General features: G+C 40.5%; 1 protein-coding gene across 4 annotated transcripts; it reads right to left on the reverse strand.

Annotated features, from left to right (window-relative positions):
- Positions 1-24083, reverse strand: ZNF326 (zinc finger protein 326). Of its 4 annotated transcripts, none has more exons than XM_083620699.1 (12): positions 23645-24083; positions 20835-20955; positions 18579-18984; positions 16154-16349; positions 13570-13604; positions 11737-11821; positions 9512-9626; positions 7503-7650; positions 6684-6783; positions 5784-5914; positions 2943-3038; positions 1-689 (listed from the first exon to the last, which is right to left on the reverse strand). In XM_083620699.1, exons 1-12 carry the CDS (start codon positions 23658-23660, stop codon positions 519-521), a joined length of 1620 nt encoding a protein of 539 aa, XP_083476825.1. In that variant the 5' UTR covers positions 23661-24083; the 3' UTR covers positions 1-518. The 4 variants fall into 4 exon arrangements, with proteins under 4 accessions (XP_083476825.1, XP_083476826.1, XP_083476828.1 ...); XM_083620700.1 differs by having other exon boundaries at positions 9530-9626; positions 23645-23844; XM_083620702.1 differs by lacking the exons at positions 11737-11821; positions 13570-13604 and having other exon boundaries at positions 9530-9626; positions 23645-23844.

Raw genomic sequence — 24083 nt, forward strand, 5'->3', positions numbered from 1 at the left:
TAAGATTTCTAAAATGTTTTATTGCTACAAACATACATCTTTATCACAAAAAGACTACAAGATATATTGTAACATGTATTTTACAATGAGTGATGCAGTCCAAAAGACGGCCACACTCACAACATAATTCTTAAAGTTTATGCAGTCTAAAACAAAGTAGCTGTAGCATTCACTTGAAATACCTTTGTGCTGAAATGATTAAACGGTCTCGTTCCTTTATTTCCGATTCTCAACACCAAGAGAGGAAAACCAACATTAAAAACACATACACCGTACAATGTTTAATCGAATCTAACAGCCGCCGGCTTACTATTAAAGCTAAACTAAAAACAGCTTTGCCTTCATTTTAAGCAAAGGTAAAAGCAAAGTAACAAACACATTTTCAATTTAAATGGAATGCATGCATAGCGTAGGGATGGTAAAAAGCCTTATTTCTAACTACTATAAATTTTACACTTAGCCACGGAAACAATAAAAATAAAGCGGCATTTTCCTCTACTTGTGCACATTTCACGCATTTAAGCATCCTCAGTTTGGTCAAGAGTGAAGTCGGTTTGTTCTGCAGTCTCGGCTTCCTCTTCTTCCTCGGCTTCTGCTTCCTCTTCCTCCTCCTCCACAGGTTCGTCTGCCTTGTCTTCTTCCGCTTGCTGCTCAGGAGTCTGGTCAGTAACTTCAAATGGATTTTCACCCTAGAAAGAACATTGATAAATATTAGCAACACTGGGCAAAGCATGTTGGGTGAAGAACGCAGTGGAAAATGCAAGGAAACAGCGGGATAAAACCGGATACACAATTCCCATGGCATGCTTAGAAGGCATCTTTAAATAATGAGTGTTACGAAACTGCTGCAAATATAAATAAGTAAAACGATAGTCTGCATTTAAAATGTACGTGCAGGAACAAGCAGGATTAATTCCGTATTACGTTTTTGGCTCACATATTCTGCAAAGTTCAATAAAATCACAACTGGGGAGGGGGGGGGGAAACCAGACAGGTAACACACTAACACCAAAATCTTATGATTTCTGGAAGGCATCTCACGAGAACAAAGGAAGCATTAGATCTCTCTCTGAGGATAGAGACCTCTGTTTGATCTCATCATGGTGATCCAATGTTGGGTGCTTCCTTCCAATGCCACATAAATTTATTCAGCTGTTGACCAACTCTGGTGTCAGTCAGGGTGAAAAGCAGGCATGCTATTGATAAGACTGGATGTGTGCCAGGGACAAGCATGGATCTTAAGGATCCACAGCCTTCCCAGTACCTGACATACCTACAAACCAGGGAGAAAACCTAATGTAGTGAATTTCCCTACTATTCGGAACAGTGGAAGGGAAATAATTTGAGGCTGGGGGAATCAGAGGTCAGACAGAGGAATTGCTGCCACAAGCTTACTTCAGCTCTGCTGGTGAAAGCCAGGCAGGGATATGAGTAAGGTGGTTGCCATGTTGAGGGGGCTCAGAACTTACAGGGTTAAGAGTTCTGAGTGATGACGCCTCACATTCTGAGGGCGGGCACAGAACACGGAAAGGGAGTGGTTTCTGTGTGTGCTTTCAGTCTGCGTGTTTGCTCTAAGGAGAGAAGGAGCAACATGGGCGAACTCTCACCGGGAAGATTTACGATGTGTTGATCTGTACAGCAATAAAGACTTTAAGATAAGGAGAGCTGCGTTTCGGCCTGAGTTATTGCTACCACACGACAGAACGTTCAAGCTTCTACTTCTGCTGTGTTTACTCTGCTGGAGTCAAAGGTTCCAGGGGGGAAGAGCAGAGCTGCGCGGAGGAAGTGTGCCGGACCCCTGGACGTAATTGTCCCACTTCCAATATGCCATTCCCCCTTCCCTGTCCACCTCTACAACGCCATTTCTAGCTGCCCAGTGATTAAATGGAATACATATAGGGAATCCCCACCCACAGATGTGCATGTCATTTCCAACCTACAAGTTTTACTGTTTACCTATTTATTTCAAACGGCTTCTTTTCCTAAAAGAGATCTTTTAATGTCGCAAAAGATGCAAGCGTTATAAGTATTACTAGTCTCCTGTTGTACTACTCAGTAACTTTTAAGCAAAGTGACCTGTGCATTTTAAAATTTTCTGTTCCATTATGTCAGTTTTCCTTCCATGTATTTTCTTTCCCGATTATGCAAGCTGCTTTGTGACGGCCGTGCCCTGAAAGATGCCTACAAATAACAACAAGAGGCCAGAAACTAGACAAAGAAAGACTGCCTTTTGGTTTTCCTCCAGCAACCAATCAACAGGGCTTTACAGTAGGCACTGATGAGTCTTTCTTCTAAGAGGGGAGGTTTGCCTGCCCCTCCCTGGCCCTCTGGACAATGGACTGGAAGCCAAACTGTTCCTACCAATTAATCTACAGTCGCAAACTCAAACCACATTAGGCTGCTGAAGTTTTCATGGCTTGATAGCCACACGTTCCATTTTCTTCCATTTAGACTAAATTATGTCTTAAGGTAATGTAGGGCAGTTAATACTGAGTACTACTCAAGCTGAAATCATGTTTCTACTTAAGAGCTGCAACTTTTAATTGATCAGAAATATTTCAATTCACTAAAAACACCCTCCTATCAAACATATTTTTAAGAAGTAGTAACAAGTAAAAAACTGCAAACTACCTGACAAAGGAGTACTTTTTCTAAGGTATGGTGTGCATTATTAGACAAATAAAGTTTCTTCCACTGGAAATATTTTAGTACACAAATATTTGCCATTTTAATTGATCAATAGACAAGCCCTTCTGATCAATCAATTAATTTTTATTTATTCTGATTGCAGCTGTTTTATCTACTGATGTGAAGTGCAGGTACCCAACTAAAAATATAGGATTACTTCACTTATAAATGATCAAATCGAGAAAATCATGCAGGAGCCGATCTGAAGCATTCTTTATCTGCCTCTAAAAAGTTAGGTCATACTGCAAGCTTACCTTGACATAGCGCTCATATCGTGCCTTCACAATTGGGTTATTCAATATGCTGGTAGCAGTTAGTACACTCTCTCTTTTAATTTGCTCTTTGTAAGTCTGTAAACAAGATTATACTGTAAAAACAAGCACTAGAAACCTATTCCAAAGAGACATCCAATTCCCATTATAACAAATGCAATATTAGCCAGACATATGAACTGGTTATTGAAGAGAAAAGTAAAAGTAAAATATTCAGAAAAAAGTTGAATTACTGTTAAGAGTGCTATGTACCAACTAAACAGCTGGCTTTAGTACAATCATAAAAGGATAGTTTAGGACTCTGTGGTTTTATATTTATTATGGATCATTAAATGAGATTCTGCAATGATCTTCAAACCCTACTGGTTTTGATCAACTGCAGAACAGGATTTTGATTCCATTTTGTCTGCATTAATTTTTATGATATACAAGCACATACTATTTGAGGCCTATTGTCAACACTTGGAAATAAAGTTGGCTTCATAAAGCGTTGTAGCAGTTCCCGTGTCTTTAAAACATGCTAGCAACACCCTTAATCTCATCAAAATAATGTATGGCTTGCCAAGTGACCACATCCAAACACTTATTCAATCACTAAATTTAAGCTGTATACAAAATAGGACATGAATTACTTCATTGGTTATCTATTAATAGCACTGATTTCTCAGGGGGGGGGGAATGGTGACAACATAAAATTCTATCCATCTTCCAGTCAACCACAAGAGACGAAATGATAAGAGCAAGCTATAAATGGAAAACTAGGTAACAAGGTAGCAGAAGAGGAGGCAACAGTGTTAGAAACTGAAATAAAAAACCTAGGAACCAAATGACTTCTGGGACCTGGGTTGTGGGCATCAAAACAGAATGTTTTTTATTTATTTATTATTTTGAAAAGCATGAACTAATAGTCAATTCACGTAAGTGTCACATTGTTAATATCAGATTTTTAGCAAAAATTCTTAATACATATTTAATTTGGTGTTGACAATAAAAATATTGATACCATACTTCAGTTTTCAAAACACCCTACTCTTTATTGTTAAACTCCTTAACATATTGTCTATCCTTAACATATACCTCGAGGCTTCAAAGCACATACATTTCAGTAATCGTTGAGTGTCAGCCAGGTGCAAAAAATGGCACCCAGACTTTTGGAGGTGCTCGCAAATGGAGAATCTTTAGGTGCAAAATGCGTCGGGTGCCCTGCTAATTTCGAACGGTGGGAGGAAAGGTCATTTTTATCCAATACCCTTCCCCAGCCCCCCATGCCGCTTTCCACTCTGTTCTGGAGTAACCTCCAACTCTCTAGAATGGATTTGTTGAGAATACTGGGACAGTTTGAGGGGGCAGAGGGAGGCAGAGAGAGAGAGAGAGAGAGAGAGAGAGGGAGGGAGGGAGGGAGGGAGGCAGGAAGGAAGGAAGGAAGGAAGGAAGGAAGGAAAATGGTGGAAGAAACCCATCCCCATTATTGGATGCTTCTCAAATGCATTTCTGTGACCGCAAGGGCACCAACTGGATTAAGGCTATTATTATTTTTTAAACTTGTTTTTATAATGGGAAGTAACCTGTATTTTTAAATTTTGGTTTTCAATGGACTTTCAATAATCTGGAAAAATTCTTATTTTCCTAAAAATATCAAGACAATCCCTTATTACCCCAAAGAGGAAAAATATCAGTGTTTATTTTCCTGTCAGTGTTTCAACATAATGTTGGGGTGCAAGAGTAACCTCTCCTCCTCCTGTTCACAGAAGCCATGAAGGCTTCATGATCCCATGTGTGCATGGTTGCTTCACTGGAGTTTAGTACTAGTCTATTTGGAAACTAAACCTATACACGAGGAAAGCCAAGTAAGTGCAAAACTATGATTGGACTTCGTCCATCATAAGAGCAACTACAGAGGTGTCATTATTAACTGCAACGCTAACCATTTATTTGTGGCAGGGTGGAGCTCTCTTTATTGCTTTTGGAATGGCCTGTCGTACTTCGTTTGTGTACGTCCGACTGTCTGCACAAATGAGCACTGAGCTTATGTTTTGCTTTCTACTCATTTTCAAATGATTCTAAGTGCAGAGAACCATAGAATTAGGGGGGGACAATCTAATCAAAGTTGAAATTCAAGGAGGAGGATTGGCACTAAAGGTGATCTTAGCTTTTGTCAGTATTCTGTATCCAGCTACAGCTTAGTCCTAGCAAGCAAGCCACTGGGTCACTGATTAGATTGTGGCCAAGCAGAATCATCAGATTCCAAGTGAAATCTTCAGTTGGCCGGGAAAGCCAATCCCATAGTTTATGATTGTGTGGCACCAACAGCTCTGGGCTAGTATGTAATCTTAACCACTACCCAGCCAGATCTTTTCCAACTGCGTTTAGATTTAATATAAGCACCAAATATAAGCCGCTCTGAGCCCGGCCTTGGCTGGGGAGGGCGGGGTATAAATAAAAAATTTTATTATCATCTCATTAGGTACTCTCCCTTTCTTCTGCTAATTTACACGGGAGCTGGTATTTTTGTACTACTGTGTGGTGTAACCATGAACTATTGCTGATAGTGACGACTGAATGACATGGCAAAGCAAACAAAGGCGGGGAAAGAATGGGCTCTTTGAAGCAACGGACCAAGACACACACTAGACCAGGCACCCCCAACCTGCGGCCCTCCAGATGTTTTGGTCTACAACTCCCAGGACCAGTGGTCAGGGATGATGGGAATTGTAGTCCAAAACATGTGGAGGGCCGAAGGTTGGGGTTGCCAGCACTAGACCATCTTTATCGCTTTAGTGGTCAATCAATACGGTAAAAGGAAACTCTACAGTCAAATTTTACCGTTTTTCCCTTTGCATGCTCAGGAGACTTTAAGTGCTGCTGAACAGAACTGTGTAGAGCAGGAACATAAACACTGCATGCAGAGCAGAGAACAGTCTCTACTTTCATCATGTGGTCATCAGCCGTGACACCTGGCAAGGAAACAAATATGGTAAGGGTAACAGATTATGCTAAGAGAAAGACATGTAGTAAGGGTTAAGGAATCTGTGTGTGCATATCAAACAAAACGGATTTTGCAAAACTATGAGACAAAAGGGAGGAACAAGAATTTCTTCCAAATTTATGCCAATTAATGGTACTATCACATTTAAAAGTGATAAGTTATTCTACAGAGGAGATTTACAAGTAGGCAGCAAGGATGGGAGTTTTGCAAATGCCTGGTGCAGTGGCACAAAATTCTTCAACATTTACCACATTTCTCCTCCCGAAACCCAAAATTGATTGTTTTAAGTAACAATCACTTAGGTTTACAGAACCACTTGCCCTTGCTAGTTAAATGGGAAGTCCCATCAAGTCCAATATCGTTTTCAAAATGCATTTATTAAGTAAGATTCATAGGGCCTCTTGACGACAAACTCTTTAAGCGGTGTATGTAATTATCCATAAAATGCAGCGAAAATTTGCAAAACTATTAAAACACAAATATACATGAAATATAAATTAATTATCAATAAATAATACAAATACAGCTAACTTGTACACTGTGGTACCTTGCTGGAAAAGGAGTTTTCGGCAGGTGTCTAAAAACAGGCCCTATCCCAGAGACCGGCACCCCCAACTTCTGAGTTGTTGACCAAATTTAGGAATTGATTTGGCCTTGTTAACGTACAGTTCTAGACTGTGCCTACATGACAAATTTGCTATGCTGACACACAGCAGACGCTTTCATAGGCTACTTGCCTTCCATAACATCTTTTTCAGTCATCTGGGCAGCTTCCATTTGGCTTGTAGTCTGCTGCTTACGCATAGCGGTCTTCTTGAATTTATTCACCATACATTCCTTGATTTGGGGGGGGGGAGGGAGAGAGTGTACATCACTTTCAGGAAATCAAACATTATCTTCACTTGTTTTAAATTCACCTCCCACATACTGAAGCTACCAGACTCACTGGCCAGGATCCAAAGTATTATGAAATTAGTTTGATGAGCCCAAAGGGGGTTGGTGCTTTAGAGAGAGAGAGAGAGATATCTTCTGAAAACAGTAGAGGCTTTCACCACTACCCCATAAAGACAGCAGTGTTGCAAACTGCTTTTGTAACTGAGCAGATTCAAAAGCATTTTGCAATCCGGCAAAGGGGTTCACCAGTGAAAGAAGAGATCTTGAGAATTCCCCTGAGCTAGCACTCATGCCTAAGCAAGCTCTTTCGAACCTGATCACTGTGCTATTCTTGGTCAATGCCATCCCTGCCATGCAGCAAGATGAAGCATTTATCCCGGGTGTATAAATGAAGACAGAAATTGGTATCTGAAAGGTGCAAGGTTATTTTAAAGTACTGGTCCTAGCAGGGGGGTGGGCTTTGTCACGCAACACACTCCATGTATAAAAACAAGTAACATAAGTGTTAAGAACTCTTTAACGTTATTTATGTTTAGAAAAATGTATCACTTTACTTATGGTGTTAGAAATACTGTTTCAATTTTCCCAATTTTCCCAAGGTTATCGCCACTGTGAATCGTGCATTTCACAAGCCAATCTATAGCTCCATTTAGACAACTTACGTGTAGAAACTCCATCACAACCTTATCGAATTTGGTTTGCTTCTGAATATGATCTAATGTTTCCTGGTGAACAGGACTTTCCAGATGAGCTTCAATGTCTTTTTCTTCAAATGTTCGAAACTTGCAGAATGAGCAGGTGAATGCCATTCTGGCAGAAGATAGAGACATGTTGCACAGAGAGATATAGAATTTGTTAAAATCCTGCCACTGCAACACTCAGTTCATTTCATTGACAAATGTTATATACGGTTAAAAACACAAAGATGGTTCCATCACAATAATCTAAGTCAGCTTGGAGTTTCTTTTGGACCCTTTAAGCATGTGATTCGTACAAGGTGGCAACTGAAATAGAAATAAGTGAGAGTACCATATTTTTCGCTCCATAAGAGACACTTTTTTCCTCCTAAAAAGTAAGGGGAAATGCGTGTACGTCTTATGGAGCGAATGGCGCTGCGCAGAGAAGGAGAGCTGCGCAGCGCCCCTTCAGCAAAGCGGGAGGAGAAACAGAGCCTCTTCCATTTCTCCTCCCACTTCGCTGGAGAGATTCTTCCCCCCTTGTTTTCCTCCTCTAAAAACTAGGTGTGTCTTATGGTCGTGTGTGTCTTATAGAGCGAAAAATACAGTATCTTCTGAATAAGCATGCCTTGGGTTGAACGGCAAGACCAGTATTTCATCTCGTGGCACCTTAAAGATTGGAACAAATGTGTTGTGGCACAGGCTTTCATGGACCAGAGAGAAATTCAAATGAATCCTCATTCTGATGGGACTCTAGCCCACAAAAGATTCTGCCACAAGGCATTGGTCTTTAATGTGCAACAAGGCTCTTTGTTGCAGACGCATGGTTACCCAGGTAGAGGTGGCAGAAAAGTAAAAGGCACATCTAGTTACACATTTTAATCACAGTACTACAATATAATAGAAATCCGCAGTATTACTCTAACAGGAGTGACTCAACAGTCCTAAAGTTACTGTACTCTAGAGAAAGAAATATGTTATCGCTCCTGTTTAAGCAGGTGATATTAAGTCAAAACAGCAGCTACTTTTATATTTTCTGCTTGTTAGCAGAACACACAGTCCAGTATTTCAATGTTTATATAGAATCAAAGACCCCGGACGAATCCAACATAGTGCAAATGGACATCCCAGTTCTGCAACAGACTTCTCCTCCCTCCTCAGCCCTCCATGCGCTCCCAAAATCTGCTCCACACATATGGGGGTATGTGGAGGGAGAAAAGGGACAGGAAGTCCCATTGTGCAAGTGGGTGGACATCATTTGATGTCCCTGCCAGATAGTGCTGAGCAAGTTTTACTTGTCAAACATTTAACCACAGCAATAAATCACAATTACCATTTTCATATAGCATTGCAAATGTTCCAAGTGCCACAACACATTTATTTCATGCACTATGCCTCCATATGGAACATGGAAACTTGCAATGAGCTTATGACCATGGCAAAATTTGAACCAAGAACCTTTGGGCTTGCAGCTCACTTTTAACCACGATACCAGCCCTGTATTGTTAAGTTTTCAATGTTTTATGTTTTATTAGGTGGAAGCTGCCCAGAGTGGCTGCAGCAATGCAGTCAGATGGGCGGGGGTACAGATATAACAGCAACAATAACAACAACAAACGGGTAACAAAACCAAAGAAACTCATTACAACTTGTGAACCTTCCCACTGAAACTAAGCACACACTCTTCACAATAGGATTAAATGATAATTCGCTAGGAGATCCCTCAACATGGTGTGCAGGCATTCTCTCCTTACAATGAATAATTCTTTGGGTATTCCTGATAGTTCAGGAATAACGGCTTATCATGAAATACATAGTGTCTGCCCTTCCAGATACATGGAAATATAGCATACTGTCTGTGTGGCATTGGGGGGCTCAGGCATAAGACACCATGGAGCAGGCAGAGCAAAGACAGCATAAGGAAGATGCTATTCCCACTTTGCACGCCTGTGAATTTTGGCTGGGGACAAATTCATGACATTTCCACCACAAACCTGTAACCATCACCATACTTTTCACTGTTCTTCTCCCTTCTACGCCTTTGCTTCTCTCTTCTTGCCTCAATTCGACGTTTTTCTTCCTCTTCATTTTTCACCTCCGGCTTGACACCTAAAAAGAATTAAAGAGCTAAATAAATAATTGCGTTCTAGACTCCAACAAGAGGGAAATGTGAAGTCCAACTTACCCTACACCACTCCATCTCAACCACTACACTTAGGGCGTCATTAAGGAGGAATAAAGTCAAGCCACCTATGCCAATGGCATCTAGCAGGGCTTAGTTAATTTAAAGCTAAAGGGAATATCCAAGCATTTCAGTGTAGGTTTGAGAATTAGCAAAAGATAAAGCCAACCTAACCTCATTGTGCCTAGATACTAAAGGCACTACTATGTAAGGGACCAGCAGAGAACAGTAAACAGTTGTAGAGCCTACAATCAAGGAGATATCAAACTTAATGATGCATAAAATTTATGCTGTTTTAAGCTAGATGCTTCCTGGTTTTATTGTGAAGACAGCTTATTGAATAGGGAAAACTATTATCTGAAAAGGAAAAGCATGCAATCTTCAAAATCCCAATAAAATGGAACACTTTAACCCTAAACTATGACACAACATTGAGTACAGGTTTCCTAATCATTCCCCCCAAATGATTGACAATCTGGTGGGTTTTAACACAAATATCAAAATGTATGAACAGTCCTCATTCTTCCAAACTTGTGATTGCATATTCAGAAAAGCAACTTCAAAATTTCGTTTCAAAGATGTTACGGATTCCATGCATTTATTGGGGGGGGCAGGTTTTCAATTCACAGGCAAAATGGGGTTTTTGATGTCAATCTGGACATGATTTTCAAGCAGCCAAACAGCTGTTCTCTCCTTTGCATGTCTCTTTGAAAGAAACATCTGCCTTATTAAAAACAGGTACCAATGATGTCAATTTCTGACTGCTATTCACACCCAAGGTAGGAATAATAATCAGAACAGCCTACAATTACTTTTGGAGGTGATGAGCAAACAATGAAGTACTATTCCCCCAGTACATAGAGAAAGCACTCCACTCGCATTTTTACACACAGAGAAATCCATTCCACCAAAGAATCCCTAGGCCTCTCCGAAGCGCTCCATAGGGATGAACTTGCAATGTGGCACCTTACCTCAAAGGAAACGCAAGTGAGTCCTTGTTTAACTGCTGTATAAGCCATCTGACATTGGGTTCTGTAGAGAGAAAGTCTGCACCTTGTCTCTCAAGATCAGCAGACACCTTCTAAATCTCTAGATTTACTGAAGTCCAGAGGAATGGAGGCTCAAGTCCAGAAACCAACTCAAGACACCTACTTTCCAGCATGATGCTTTATTTGAGGATTTAAGCGGAACAACTTGTGAATTTGCTAAGGTGCCATCAATATGAATCCAGATACAACACTACACTAGAATCTCAAAACAGGCTTCAGTGGTAACCTGAAGTGGTAAGATGGTTCGATTTTAGAGTAAAAAAAAAAGAAGAAGATTCCGCTTCACCTTGTAATCATAGCAGCACAAACAGTATTTCAGTGAACAGTATTTCAATGGAAAGCCTATTACACAGTATGAGATACACCCAAGGTTTTGAGACAAGAAACTCCACACAATTTGTAGCAAGTTCCCAGCATTCCTCATTTAGCATACAGAACGTATACAATAGCAAAGCACATCAGGGGGAAAAGAAGTTTAGGACAGAATTTCAGCCTCAATGTAGAATTTTCTTGCTTGTGGGTTTGAAGATATGGTTTAGCAACTGAAACATCTTTCTCCTAGAAATAGATAGTTTACCTGTTTTAATAAGCAGCATGTATAAACACAACCAATTTATGGTGAAGAACAGCTGGCAGTTGGTCTACTTTAAAATCAATACCATGAAATATTAAGTAACTACAAAGATAAGGATGATCAATACTAGAGCTCTAATTTTAAGTGATAGCATTAATGCTACAGGAAACAGAAAGTCAAATAAGTGTTTTGTATACATGATCTGGGTGTAGAAAAGAAAACGTTATCACAAGCAAGTAATGATACGTTTGTCACAGTCAAGAGCCATAGAACTAAACATTCTCTGTTTTGAAGATGAAACACACAACTGCAGGAAATAACACATCATTAAGTACAGTTTTTCTTGAAAATGTCACCAGATGAAACCGTAGATGCACTGTACCTTGAGTTACCTGATAAAATAAGCAGGCTTACCTTCAAATTCCTGACAGATGCCATCACAGGCATCTTGTGTAAAGTCTTCATCTGTAATTGCGCCACCTGCTTCAGCTTCATTACCCTAATGAAAGGTCAAAACGCACAAGTTTCCAGAGTAAACAGATGAGCGGACAAAACATGGCACATTAATTCCAGAACGGGAAGAAAACATTCATTTCAATTCAATTAGCTGAAGTGATCAGCTTGAATTAAGAGGAATGAATTAAAAAAGTAAATTCTGGTTGTGTATTTCTGTATGTTAAGTTGCTACAAGACCATTTTTAGTGTGGTGATGAGTAAATCTGGTTGCACTGAACACTGTCTGTGGGCGAGTGGAGCAGGCATCCACTCATTCACAGAACAGGACTTCACATTCCTCTCTTCTCCTTGCCCTCTAAAGAAGATTTTTTCTGAGCGGTGGGGGCGGGGCAAAGGGTGGAGAGGAAGGTTAACTTCCACTATATGATAAAATATTGGATTCCGCTGAAACTGATAATTTTAAATTCCACTTATTTGGCATCAGTCAAACCTTTTGAAGAGTTGTGCTATTACATAGCATAATGCATTTAAAACTGTAATTATCATTAGAATTGCACCCTTAGAGCTAATGAATATTAGGCAGGATGCAAATATCCTCGTCGCTGACATGCTTGACTGATCAAAATTATTTTATCAGATTTGGAACATCTACTTTGCACATGGCGTGATAAAATATTCTGATCAACCAAGCATGTCAGCTACAAGAGCATTTGTATCTTGCTCAACATTCAGGCTCTGACGGGACAAAAGCTTCTATTTTCCTGGCTTTTCTAATAGCTGCCCAACTCAGAAATGGAAGTCTCCTTATCCTTTAATCTTACCAACATGTATTTCCACTTTCCTAATATTAAGTTTCCATTATTCAACCTTTGCTCTTTCAACTTTAATGAGTTGCCCCATCAATCTCAGGAGGATGTACGCTATGAGACCATTCCCATATACAGCAAATTTCCTGGGGTTCCCTACATGGTGTCCATCATCTGAAGTCAGAATGGAAGCAGGAACTTTCCTGTGGTGGCACATGTGACAAGGAGCACCAGAACTGTTACACTGAGCTTTTAGCGGATGTCATTTAACATTTGTATTCTACCAGGCTATGAGAGGGTCTTTGGTTTTTGTGTTGTGCCATGTTCATGCAGCCATTTTTTATGTTTTCGCTGTGTTCATTCTATTACTGATATTGCATTGAGTTCCATGATGGAAAGGAAGGATATAAATGTATTAAATGTGTTTTTTAGAAATGCAGGTTTCATGACCAAAATCTGGAAGTAGGTGAAGAGTCACAAGTACATGGCTTTTATCTTGCCTTTCGATTATGTCTTATTAAGACTAAAACCACAATGGCACATATAAAAGAACCACCAGTTGCCTACCCTTAAAATTCAATGGGCAGGATTCACCTAACCAGTCCCATCAGTGGAAGCCGAGTGCAACGTCTTCCACTTCTGCAATGGGGCTTTCCCCCTTCCTTTTCCCCAATCGGGTTGTGGAGGGTCAGGTGAACCCCCAGAATGGAGCAACTGGAATAGTGTGACACTGAATTCTAATCTCTTTAGACTGATCTCTGGATTGCACCACAGAGATCCTCACTCTTGTATTAACAGCAGGTTCTTATTCTAGTCCAGCACTATCAAGGGGGGGGGGGGAGAGAGAGACTGAAAAATCTCATTGGGACAAGCATCACTGTGCCCCATGGCCTTCTAGATCATATATGGTGTTTGTGTTAACTATCAAGACACACTCTAATGCTTGTTGCAAAGTACAATATTTTGCAAAGCTGGAGATCGTTACCTCTGTAGTAGCTTTCTTGCTTGGTGTCCATGGTTCTATTAGCATGAAAGGAGGAAGAAATTTAAAGAGAATCAAGCTGCAGTGTAATATTTTGTCTCACCTAGAATTTTGCTTAAATCCTTGGGAAACTGGGAAAATAGGAAGCTTGGTTATAGAAAACTGAAAGAATACGTTAAAGAAAATAGCATGCAGTTGCAGGTTATATAAAAAACCACAAAGAAAATACATATAATTTGAATTAATCAAGCTCTTGTACTGGTACTGAAATTATAGCAAAACTGGGAGAATGCAGCAGAACTAGCACATGTAGGATTACATCATCATACTGTGTAATTGGTTTTCCATTCATTGGTTACACACCTTTTAAATTCAATTCACCGTTGTTTATATCACACTTAAAATCAGTCATCATATTGTGCGCATGAAAGAATCAGTTGTGTTTTCTACATTTACTCTCAGACTCCAAAGGTAGAATAGCATACCTGAGGCATTTCAACAGACCACCAACCCCAGTGAGAGGAATTAACAAGAAATGGTAAACAAAAATTTAGACCATCTCATTGACTACACTGTGGAAACAAGATCATATGCAACAGTAGAATACTTTTTTAAAAAGTTACTTATTCATATAAAGAACAAGTTTTAAATCTCAGGTCTTAAGCCTAAATCTCAGGTTGGCTTAAATGAGATGAAGACAACTGAAACAAGGTTTTGAAGATATTTCCAGCAAACAGAGACCACTGTCAATTTCGTGCTGGTTAAAAACAAAAATCATAGCTTAAGGGCACCAGTAGGACATATTTTTACATTCAAGAAACAGGATAATCTACCTCAAAATAAAGACAAAATAGAAACAGGTGGATGGATGAAGGCAGAGACCCTTATGAGAAATCTCTCAATCTAGTCCGGTATGCTTCTACTGTAAGAGGAAATATAATTTCCAGTTTTCATTATATATATTTAATATCTTTTGTACCTATTGCACAGGCCACCCGGGAACAACACAAGCTATAGCTGATGCGATGTTAGTGAGCAATACCCAAATGCACAATATTAGATGAATTCAGCAAGTGACTGTATTTACTCGAATCTAATGCTCACCATTTTTGGCCAAATTACGTTGCGAAAATTAAGGTGTGCATTAGATTCGATGGCACATTTACATTCACATGCAAATATTTATTTTGGTTTCAAGGTTCTGAAAGTAAATTTAGTAGTACTTATGCCCCCATCCCAACCAGCATTCCCTCTGACAACCCATTACTCCAGCGTTCCCCAACCTGGTGCCCTCCTGATATTACTGGACTTCAAATCCCATGAGCCCCAGGCAGCATGGCCAGTGGCCAAAGCTGGTGACAGGTGTAGTTCAATACATCTTGAGGGCATCAGGTTGGGAAAATCTGCTTTACTTTCTCACATGCAGCCATTCAGGAACAGCAAACCTGCCCATCAACACTGATGGCAAGTGGCCCAGTCTCCATCACCTAGGGCAGGGGTCTGCAACCCGCGGCTCCGGAGCTGCATGTGGCTCTTTTACACCTTTGCCGCGGCTCCGGGGCGGATACTAGCGAGGGGAGGAGGCGCATTGTGCGCCCCGACACTCCCCACTGTGGCGGGCGCTGTACTGGCTGTGACGTCGCATGGGGGCGGTGCGTGCGTTAGTCACGCACAGTCCCGACGTCACCTTCCCGCCCGCTGTCAGATCGGACATTAAGGTAAGAAACAATATATGCAGTGTTATATTTGTTTTAAATGTCGCAATGGTTTTGCGGCTCCCAGTTTTTTCTTCTTCGGAAACGGGTCCAAGTGGCTCTTTTTGTCTTAGAGGTTGGAGACCCCTGACCTAGGGATTCACGTAGAGATACCATGCAATATGTTACATTCTATCAACCTCTCAGGTTTCTGCCACAGAACTTATCCACATATACTCCATTCATCGCAATTATGAATATTTCACTAATAGAGATATTGCAAAGTGGCATGTGTGCCATTTGGAGTCCTCTCAAAATTCAAGTCAATTCTAATAGCAACCACACACTGCGCCCAAAAAGTATGAGGGGGAAATTTAAGGTGAAATACACATACAAAGCAATCCATACAAACAGGCTTAGTGAAGTTAGTGCAGAAAAAAAAATGTTAACTTTCTGTTGTTTCAAATAGCAAGTCAACAATCTTTGCAGAAGGGAACAAAAAAAAAATCTGATCTGAATATTGCATTTCCATAAGCATTCAAACATTAAGGTCTGAAATTCGTCTAAGCAGCAATTGTTCTCTTGGTAATAATCCTACAGCATCTAGCAAGCAGTCTTCACAATAAAAGAAGCCAGAAGAGGTTCCAAAATATAGGCATACATGTATTAAAGGACTAATTTTCCAAGATAACATTTCACACAGGAGAATAGTATATAGGCACAAATCTGATAAAGTGACTTCATTTTAAGTAGCAGATTAAATTTTCTAATATGTGCTAGTTTCAAAAGGGGCTTTGAGGCTGAAAAATGAAGAATGGCAAATCATCATAAATGTCTCCTCCCAGAAAAAGTTAAATAGCGCTATTATTTGTATCTTTCATTCAATTACTTACTAGGTTTGTTTTGGTTCATCTTCACATTAGGTTTTGTCAGTTTGGGTTTCTTGATAAATGTCCCACCTGGTTTATTATACGGCTGCTGTATCATTTTTCTCTTTATTCCTCGTGCAGCTACTGCTGCATTACTGGGTTTGTTATGATAGTCTACCACAATTCCAGGTCTATGCATGCCTCCAAAGTCTCCCATGTACTGTAAACAGGTGAAGAGCAAGTATTAGAAAATGATATGGCTAGTGGCAAGAAACATAATTCCTACAAATGCATATCTACAAATATTTTAACTCCGGGAAAAGAACGCAATACTAGCAAGTTAACACACATCAGAACTGCAAGCTTATTCATTTTTTAGTTAATTGACCACAAAGTGTTTATATCAAATGAATTTCTGCTTATGAGAAGTCATAAATCCAGATCTTGAGTTATAGTCTAATTTCAGTTATATTCCCTCTCTTCAGATTCTCCAGATGATACATTTAACAAAAGACAAAGCCAAAAACGTATTTCTATCCTATATCAAGAAGAGGGGGTTTGCGGCAGTGAGTGCAGAAAAACAAGACTGCTTTGTATCATGAAATGTTTTAAAACAAGGATCAAACTGTCATCTACTGGTGTGAAAAGACTATTTCCTCTCTTCCTTTCTCAGACATCTACATAAGGATGCTTAAATTGGCTTGTTCCACACATTTTAAGGCACTGAAAATAGAAGCAAACTGAAGAGAAGGAACCAACCAAAAGGCAGGCAAGCTTTCCTACAGATACCTTTAATTAAATCAAGCAAGCTCATCTGACCGGATAAGTGAAATCATATAAGCAGAAATAAGTTTCCCTAACTTGACTAACAAATAGCACTAGCACACCAGAATATGTTAGAGAACATTAAAATAATATGCTAACAAAGTCCATGCACACGTTCTAAATTTCACTTTGTCTACAAATTGGTCCCTAGCAAAAAAACAATCTAGCAATATCTCCACGCTGAATGTACATAAATCAAAAGGACACTTTCTAGGCGATTTACATTTGCACAAGCAAATATTTCCAGATCCATTAAAGGTGCAATGCATTTTAAGTACAGTAAGTAGCTTATTCCTCGAAGTATTTCAAGTTCAAGAAAGGCACACTTAAGTTTTAAAAAGTGAACTGTCAATACTCCCTGAGACTTTTAACTCACTCAGTAACATAAACCTACTTAAAAAAAAGAAAGTCTTGACAACAAGGGCTACACAAATATGCAAAGTACTTTATTACCAAACTACAAGAAAGCTCCTAGCTCCTTTTATGTCTCTCTACGTTAAATCTTATTATGCCAATTGTACCCTTCAGAATGCCACATGGGTAAAAACGTTTTTGAAAGAACAGTTTAGGGATGCAGACCACCTTTTCTTTTTTTAAAGATCTTTATCTCTACATTTAGGCTATAAATAAACTACCCTATGTTTTTTTTAGAGCTAGTTTCTTGAAACATATTATGCTTATGAGATTTATGATAGCATATATGAGATCAAGATAAGCTTCTATAACTTAACTATTTGTACTAAAATGAAATATAAGATTATAAAGTAAGTTAATGGGACATCATCATCTTATAAACCTGAAGTATTCCATCAGGAGTCTAGCAGCTGTTAAAAAGTTTTTCCTGCTGATATTTGAGGGTTTTTTTACTCTTTTCACAATGTTTCAACTGCAATTTTGAAGCTGCACTGGAACATCACATTCAGCATGCAAGAATGTGTTGTGTGCAATTTTATATATAAATCACGCAAGTGTTAGACAAAACTGTTCAGTGCACCGTTAGTTTTCATTCTGAAACAATTAGTTAAGTTGATGGCGCCCCTTTAACTATGGTTTCAAATCACCTAATTTCTTATTACACATCTTTATTATACCCATTACTCCACGTAAGTCTAGTGACCTTACATTAAGTTAAGAATGAGTATGTAGAACTGATTGCCTGCCTATCAGGACAAAATCAGCTGTATGGCATTCAACCCCTAAAATTCAACAGTATACATACATTGCACCTTTAAGCTACTCAGAACGGAGAAAGGTTCTAATTAACCTTTACAATGATTCAAGACTTCTCCCACTAGCCAAGATGCTAGTGTTAACAAGGAAAAATGCAATTCCTTTTAACCCCTTTTAGACCAAACCCATTGCCTTAATCTTCACCTTTCAAACAAAAGGAGAGATTTGATAAAAGCCTTAGCAACTAATCTCTTAGTGCTTTACTTGCAAATGAAGAAACACTGGGTGCTAAGTTCTAGGTAAATACCAAACGGGATTGGGAGGTCATCAACCCTAACAGTTTGGCCAAAAGTGCACTGTGTTTGGACAGCGCCCGTTTGTTTTAAATGCTATGGTCTTGAAAGGGTTTAAAAGAGTGACTAGTGAAAAGAATCTGAAAAGATTCTGTACTTACTCCTCGGCCACGGCCTCTGCCTGTTGATGGTCCTCCAAAAGCATCATAGTTTCTGCTTCCAAATCCACTGTCAGGGTAAGCAGGCGTTCCTCTCCCCCGAGAGCCTACAGGTGCAGGCTTCATATGGGGTGAAGAAAAACTGCTGTAGGAAGAGTAACTCTCTCTTCCTCTGTCCTCCATAAACCCAGGCCTCAACTTTGAGCGTGAGTAAGGTGCTTCCCAGCTAGACCCGCCCTGGTTTCTACCTCCGAAAGAGTCAAGGCTATTCCGGTAGTTGCTGTCAAATCGACCACCATAACTACCTCCGAAGCGGCTTTGTTCGGGTTCATTATAACCATAGCCAGATCTGTACAGATCTCGCCCACCCAGAGAAGACCCGGAGTCATAAGACTCATAAGGTCCAAACCTGGAAAAGTTGCAGTGAGGAAAAAAAAAGTAAGCTTACTAAAGTTAAAACATTTCAAAAGACAAGTCATCAGTTGACATTTATCAACTCAAATCAATGTATATTTTACTTTGGTAGGGTTTGCCTTGATTAGGGCTGGGCAATTTCAAGATATGACCAGACAGAAAGCTATCTGAGCCATTTTTCCATAAAAGTAATATTAAAAGTTCAGAATACCTGAACTTCACTAAATTTAGTCTATCAGCAGTATTTAAACCTCATTATTTGTGCCCAGACCTAGTCTTACAGATGCAGGCACCTGCACAGACTTAAAGGTTAATAAAACTATTTTATCTTTGAAGTCATACCTAACAACAGTTAACAGCATTTAAAAGGCTTTCCTCTCAATCGGGAAAGTTGTGATAGTATCAATAATGAGAGGCAATTACAACTTGATACTTTTTTCTTTTAATCCCTCCAAAGTTCACAGTGCAATTATTTAATTTTCTTATTTCTGCAACATACAGTCCAACTGCCAGAATACCCCATATTCTATTATTACATTTGGCATATTCTAGAGACTAAAGAAGGTACTTTAGTATAGAACTGAAAAGGCAAGTATAAGTTTTCAGTATCAATGTATCCTTGATAGAAGGAAAGGCTATGCATTACATATAAACATCAAAAACCATATAGAACAGTATTTTACTTATTTACTGAGGTACAGGAATAGGCAGAGTGCAGGGGGACATAGTTGTCAGGTACAACTGCACTATAAAGGGGAGTCTCTCCCAGCATAAAAATATAATTAATTCAGTAGAAACAGAAAAAGCCTTTACTTTGAAAATTGGACACTGGTGACTATGTATACTATCCTCGTTTACAACAGCATAACCCATTTTCATTTTTAAAACTTCAGTCACACAAACTTGTATATTTAAAATACCATCTACAGAAGTGTCTATTACAACAGTGATTTTAAATTAATTCTGATCAGTGAACTCCAATCATATGCAGATTACTAAACGGTAGGTACATCTTAATCATTAATCTTGAGACAGTTAACTATGCATAAGTATTGGATATCAACCAATTCTTCAACAAAACTGTGCAGTTTCCTGATTTTCAATGTCACAAAAGATCTTGTGGATTCAGGGTTGCCAACCTGCAGTCTTGCATTCTCATACAATAATTAAAATATAAAAATGGGAATACAACAAAGTTTAATGTTTCATCCAGTTATTTTGTTTAAAATGCACAGATCTTAAAAGAAAACCAATTTTGCATAAAAAGGATGGCCTTAAGTTAGTAAACATGAACTGCAGGCACCGTGCAAATCCAAAAGCTTATCAGAATCCCATTACAGCGCTAAGAACAAAATGGTAAGATCACTGCACAAAAAATTTGTAGAATAAGCCAAACACACATTTTAGTGTAATTAGTACCTGCCAATAAAATAATCTGGACATGACAATTTGTCTACAAGGGAACATTTTGACAAAATGTATTAGCGCTAAATAAGTGAAATTTAAATGTTCCTTGAAAATTGAAGGCTAAAATCAAATCAAATAATGTAATCAAAATTGTCTACTTCAACTATACGTTCTATGCTGCTACTTCAACGGTGATGTCAGAGACTCTAGATCAAATGCATGCAGTCATCTTAAAATCTGTTACAGCACTGTACATCATTAAAAGAATCCAAACCCAGTATTTTTTTAAAAAAATCTACCACACAGTACCTTCCTGTGCTTTTTTGCACACAGAATCAACATGGCATGTTCAAGGAACACTTAAATTCAATAAGGATATATTGTCAAACATATTTATGCTTTCGTTTAATACGTAAGGCAAGTGATTCAGTATTTTACCTGGCACCACCACCGCCTCCTCCACCACCTCCGTGACTTTCCATTCCATATGACTGGTTCATATAAGAGTCCATGGCTCTTGGGCCACCATAGGCACCATGCCCATAGTCACGGTCCATTTCTAAGGAAGGAAGGAAGTTGATTTTATTAAAATGAGACTCGTGACCTCTCCTAGTGGATCAGCAATAACAGTGTAAGCCACCTTGGAAAAAAGGTTGGAAATAAACCTAACAATAATTAAATAAAGTGCAACTAATATACTCTTTAAACCATGGGTAGGCAAACTAAGGCCCGAGGGACTGATCTGGTCCAATCGCCTTCTAAATCTGGCCCGCGGACAGTCCAGCAATCAGCATGTTTTTACATGAGTAGAATGTGTCCTTTTATTTAAAATGCATCTATTTTTCAAAATATAGTCCGGCCCCCCACAAGATCTGAGGGACAGTGGACCACCCCCCTGCTGAAAAACTTTGCTGACCCCTGCTTTAAACCATAGGTTCCTGGCTTGTTTCAAAGCTGCTAGCCATAGTTAACTATATAGGCAACTCCCAATTTAAGCAGGGGTTATGTTCTGTGCCTCTGTACGTGTAATAGAAATCATATATATTGCGAGCAGCGTGGAGAGTCCACCAATTTTAATATGTCTTCTCAAAGTGTAAGATAGCTGGATCTCACCCAACGCATGAGGCCCCCTCTGGGCTGTCTTCCACCAGAACAAGTAAAGGGGAGGGGGAGCCTGAAGTTTTTAAGAGCTGGCACATGCCCCACATTGTCTTTTGGCAGAAGCAAAAAACGCAGTTTTTAAAAAACCTGCCCAACAGGAAGGGGAAAACCAATTCAAGGCCTAGTTCAGTTACTTTCCTATTCTCCAGGGTTCCACCAGCAGTCATCCACTTCTAAATGAAAAACATGTGTTCTTTACGGAGACACCAGCTCTTGTAGATGCCATTTTCTCCTACACAATAGTATTCTTGGCTTTGTGGAATTACTTGACTGCAATCAATCAACCTCTCTGATACCAGCATTTGACAGATCAAGGGCTGGCACCCCAAACATAGCAGAACAAAATACAAACATAAGACTACAGATTTATTATTGTGCTTCTCTGCTTTGGACTGCCACCTACTGCACTTAGGTATACGAACCCAGTAAAAGTACAGTGGGTCCCAGATGTAACCTCTGAGAAGCAGAAGGCATGTGAATTGCTTTTGTGAATTGTCTATTTGCATTTTTCCTGTCCCGCTCTTGCAGAAAATATAAGAATAGCAGTAATGCAACTTATGGCAAAAGATCTGGTAGGCTTTCCAATCATTGTTAAGAATAAGTTGTCAACATAAAAGCAACAACTATTAAAAGCTCTTCATTCCAAGGAAGAAGTATTACAGCTATAACAGAGTTTAAATGGAAATATCCTTCATTTTCTAAATTCAAACTTATGAACTACCCAGATAATTTAGTGTTTTGGATGCGCCGAAAAAGATACTCCCACCAAATGCTGTCCCAAAGGTTTCCCCAACTCTTGGATCAGATTTGGGGATGGGGGCAAGGGCTGTAGAAGGAAGGGGGAATAATAGAGAATGCTTCCCAGCGCCCCTTCATGGAAGCCTCCACCGGATCAGAGAGCTTCTATGAAGGGTTACAATTGGGGGGAAACCCATTGGCTAAAATGTTTTGATTCGAAAGACAGTTAACTGATCTTTCAACCTACCTTTTGACAATACCTGATGGGTGCTTACTTTTATATGTTTTATTACAAATATTGTGTGTTTTAAATTGTATTTTCCGTCACTGATTATTTGGGGCGGGGGTTTATTGGGCTGTTCTTGTTTGTATTTTGATTATGTATCTTGGGTTTTTATATTGCGATTTTATCCTATGAACAGCCCTGAGACCTGTGTGTATAGGGCGGTATAGAAGTTTAATAAATAATAATAATAATAATACATTGAGCAGTGGCGTAGCTGGCGGGGGGGGGGGGGCTAGCCAGGTTTTATTTTCCCCAGGCACAGCCTGTAAAGGGGCACCAGTGAGGCTTGCAACCTGTGTGTGCAAATGCCCACGGGGTGGGTGGGTGCCAAACCGGGTCTTTGACCCGGGTGAAATAAAGCCTAGTCTCGCCCCTGGGTTGGGGGTGGGTGGGGTGAACCTAAGAAAAAGATTTCTCCACGTGCGGCTGTGGCTGTTGCAGGAGCCCCACCCTACCTACCCGCGCGCCCTCGCAAGGGCCAGGTTAGGAGATAATGATGGATATCGTGCTGGGGTGTGTGTGTTTGTGTGTGTAAGCGTATTCACGATTTTCCTTTATAACAAACAAACATCTCGACGAGACGAAATGCAAACAATTCAACAATTCTCGCCTAGCAAACCTCGAGTTCCGCCCCCCCTTTCAGCGGTTCCAGGAATCCCCCCCTCTCTCCCATCTTCTTTTTTCCCCTCCTGCGTATCCCAATTAACTCCATTTATTCTTTTCCTCAACTATATCAGATGTTTTAAGAAATGCAAGCTTCGCCCCCCCATAACCCTGCGAACGTCTTCACTTGCCTGAAAACATTCAATAAATGAAATTTATTAATTTAAAAGGGGGGTGGGAAGAGCAAAAAACATAAAAAGCAGGCGAAATTAACTCCCCCCGCACAGACCCGGGCGAGGCTCTGGGGCTCTTTTCCCTCCCCTCCCCTCCCCCACCAACATGGCGCGCCCAGCCAGGCCCGTTTCCCGCCTCCGCCGCAGACCCCGCCGCCATCTTGAGTCCGCAGCGCCCAGCCCGGCGGAGGCGGCAGCCTCGTCGCGGCCTCTCCGGAGCGCCTCACCTTCCCCGTAATCCATGGCGGCGACAGCCCTCGGCGGTGCGACCGGGCTGCTGGGAACGTCGGCGGCCTCCTGGTCGCGTCTCCTTCCTCGCCGCTTCGCCTGCCGCTTCCTTCGCACGGCAGGCGCCCAAGTGACGCCGGGGCTGAGAGGAGCGCGGCTGAGAGACCGCCCCCGGAGCGCTCCGATTGGCTGCGCGGCGTGGCCGGCTATAGAGAAGGAGCGTGAAGGGGTAGAAGGCCCGCGTAGGAAGGGGCTCGAGCGGCGAGTGGCGGTGGCGGAAGTTGCGGCGAGATCCTTCTCCCGCTCGGGGGTGGGGGAAGCGTAGTCAAAGGGGAGCGCCACCTACTGGGCACCGCCGGGTGTGCGTACGCCGCGCGGCGCCGAGCGTCAACCGCAAGGTATCTCTTACCGAGCGTCGGCTCGGAGCAGGGTTGCCAT

The sequence above is a fragment of the Podarcis filfolensis genome (genome assembly GCF_964270895.1).
Source record: "Podarcis filfolensis genome assembly, chromosome: 6".
Lineage (NCBI taxonomy): Eukaryota > Metazoa > Chordata > Lepidosauria > Squamata > Lacertidae > Podarcis > Podarcis filfolensis.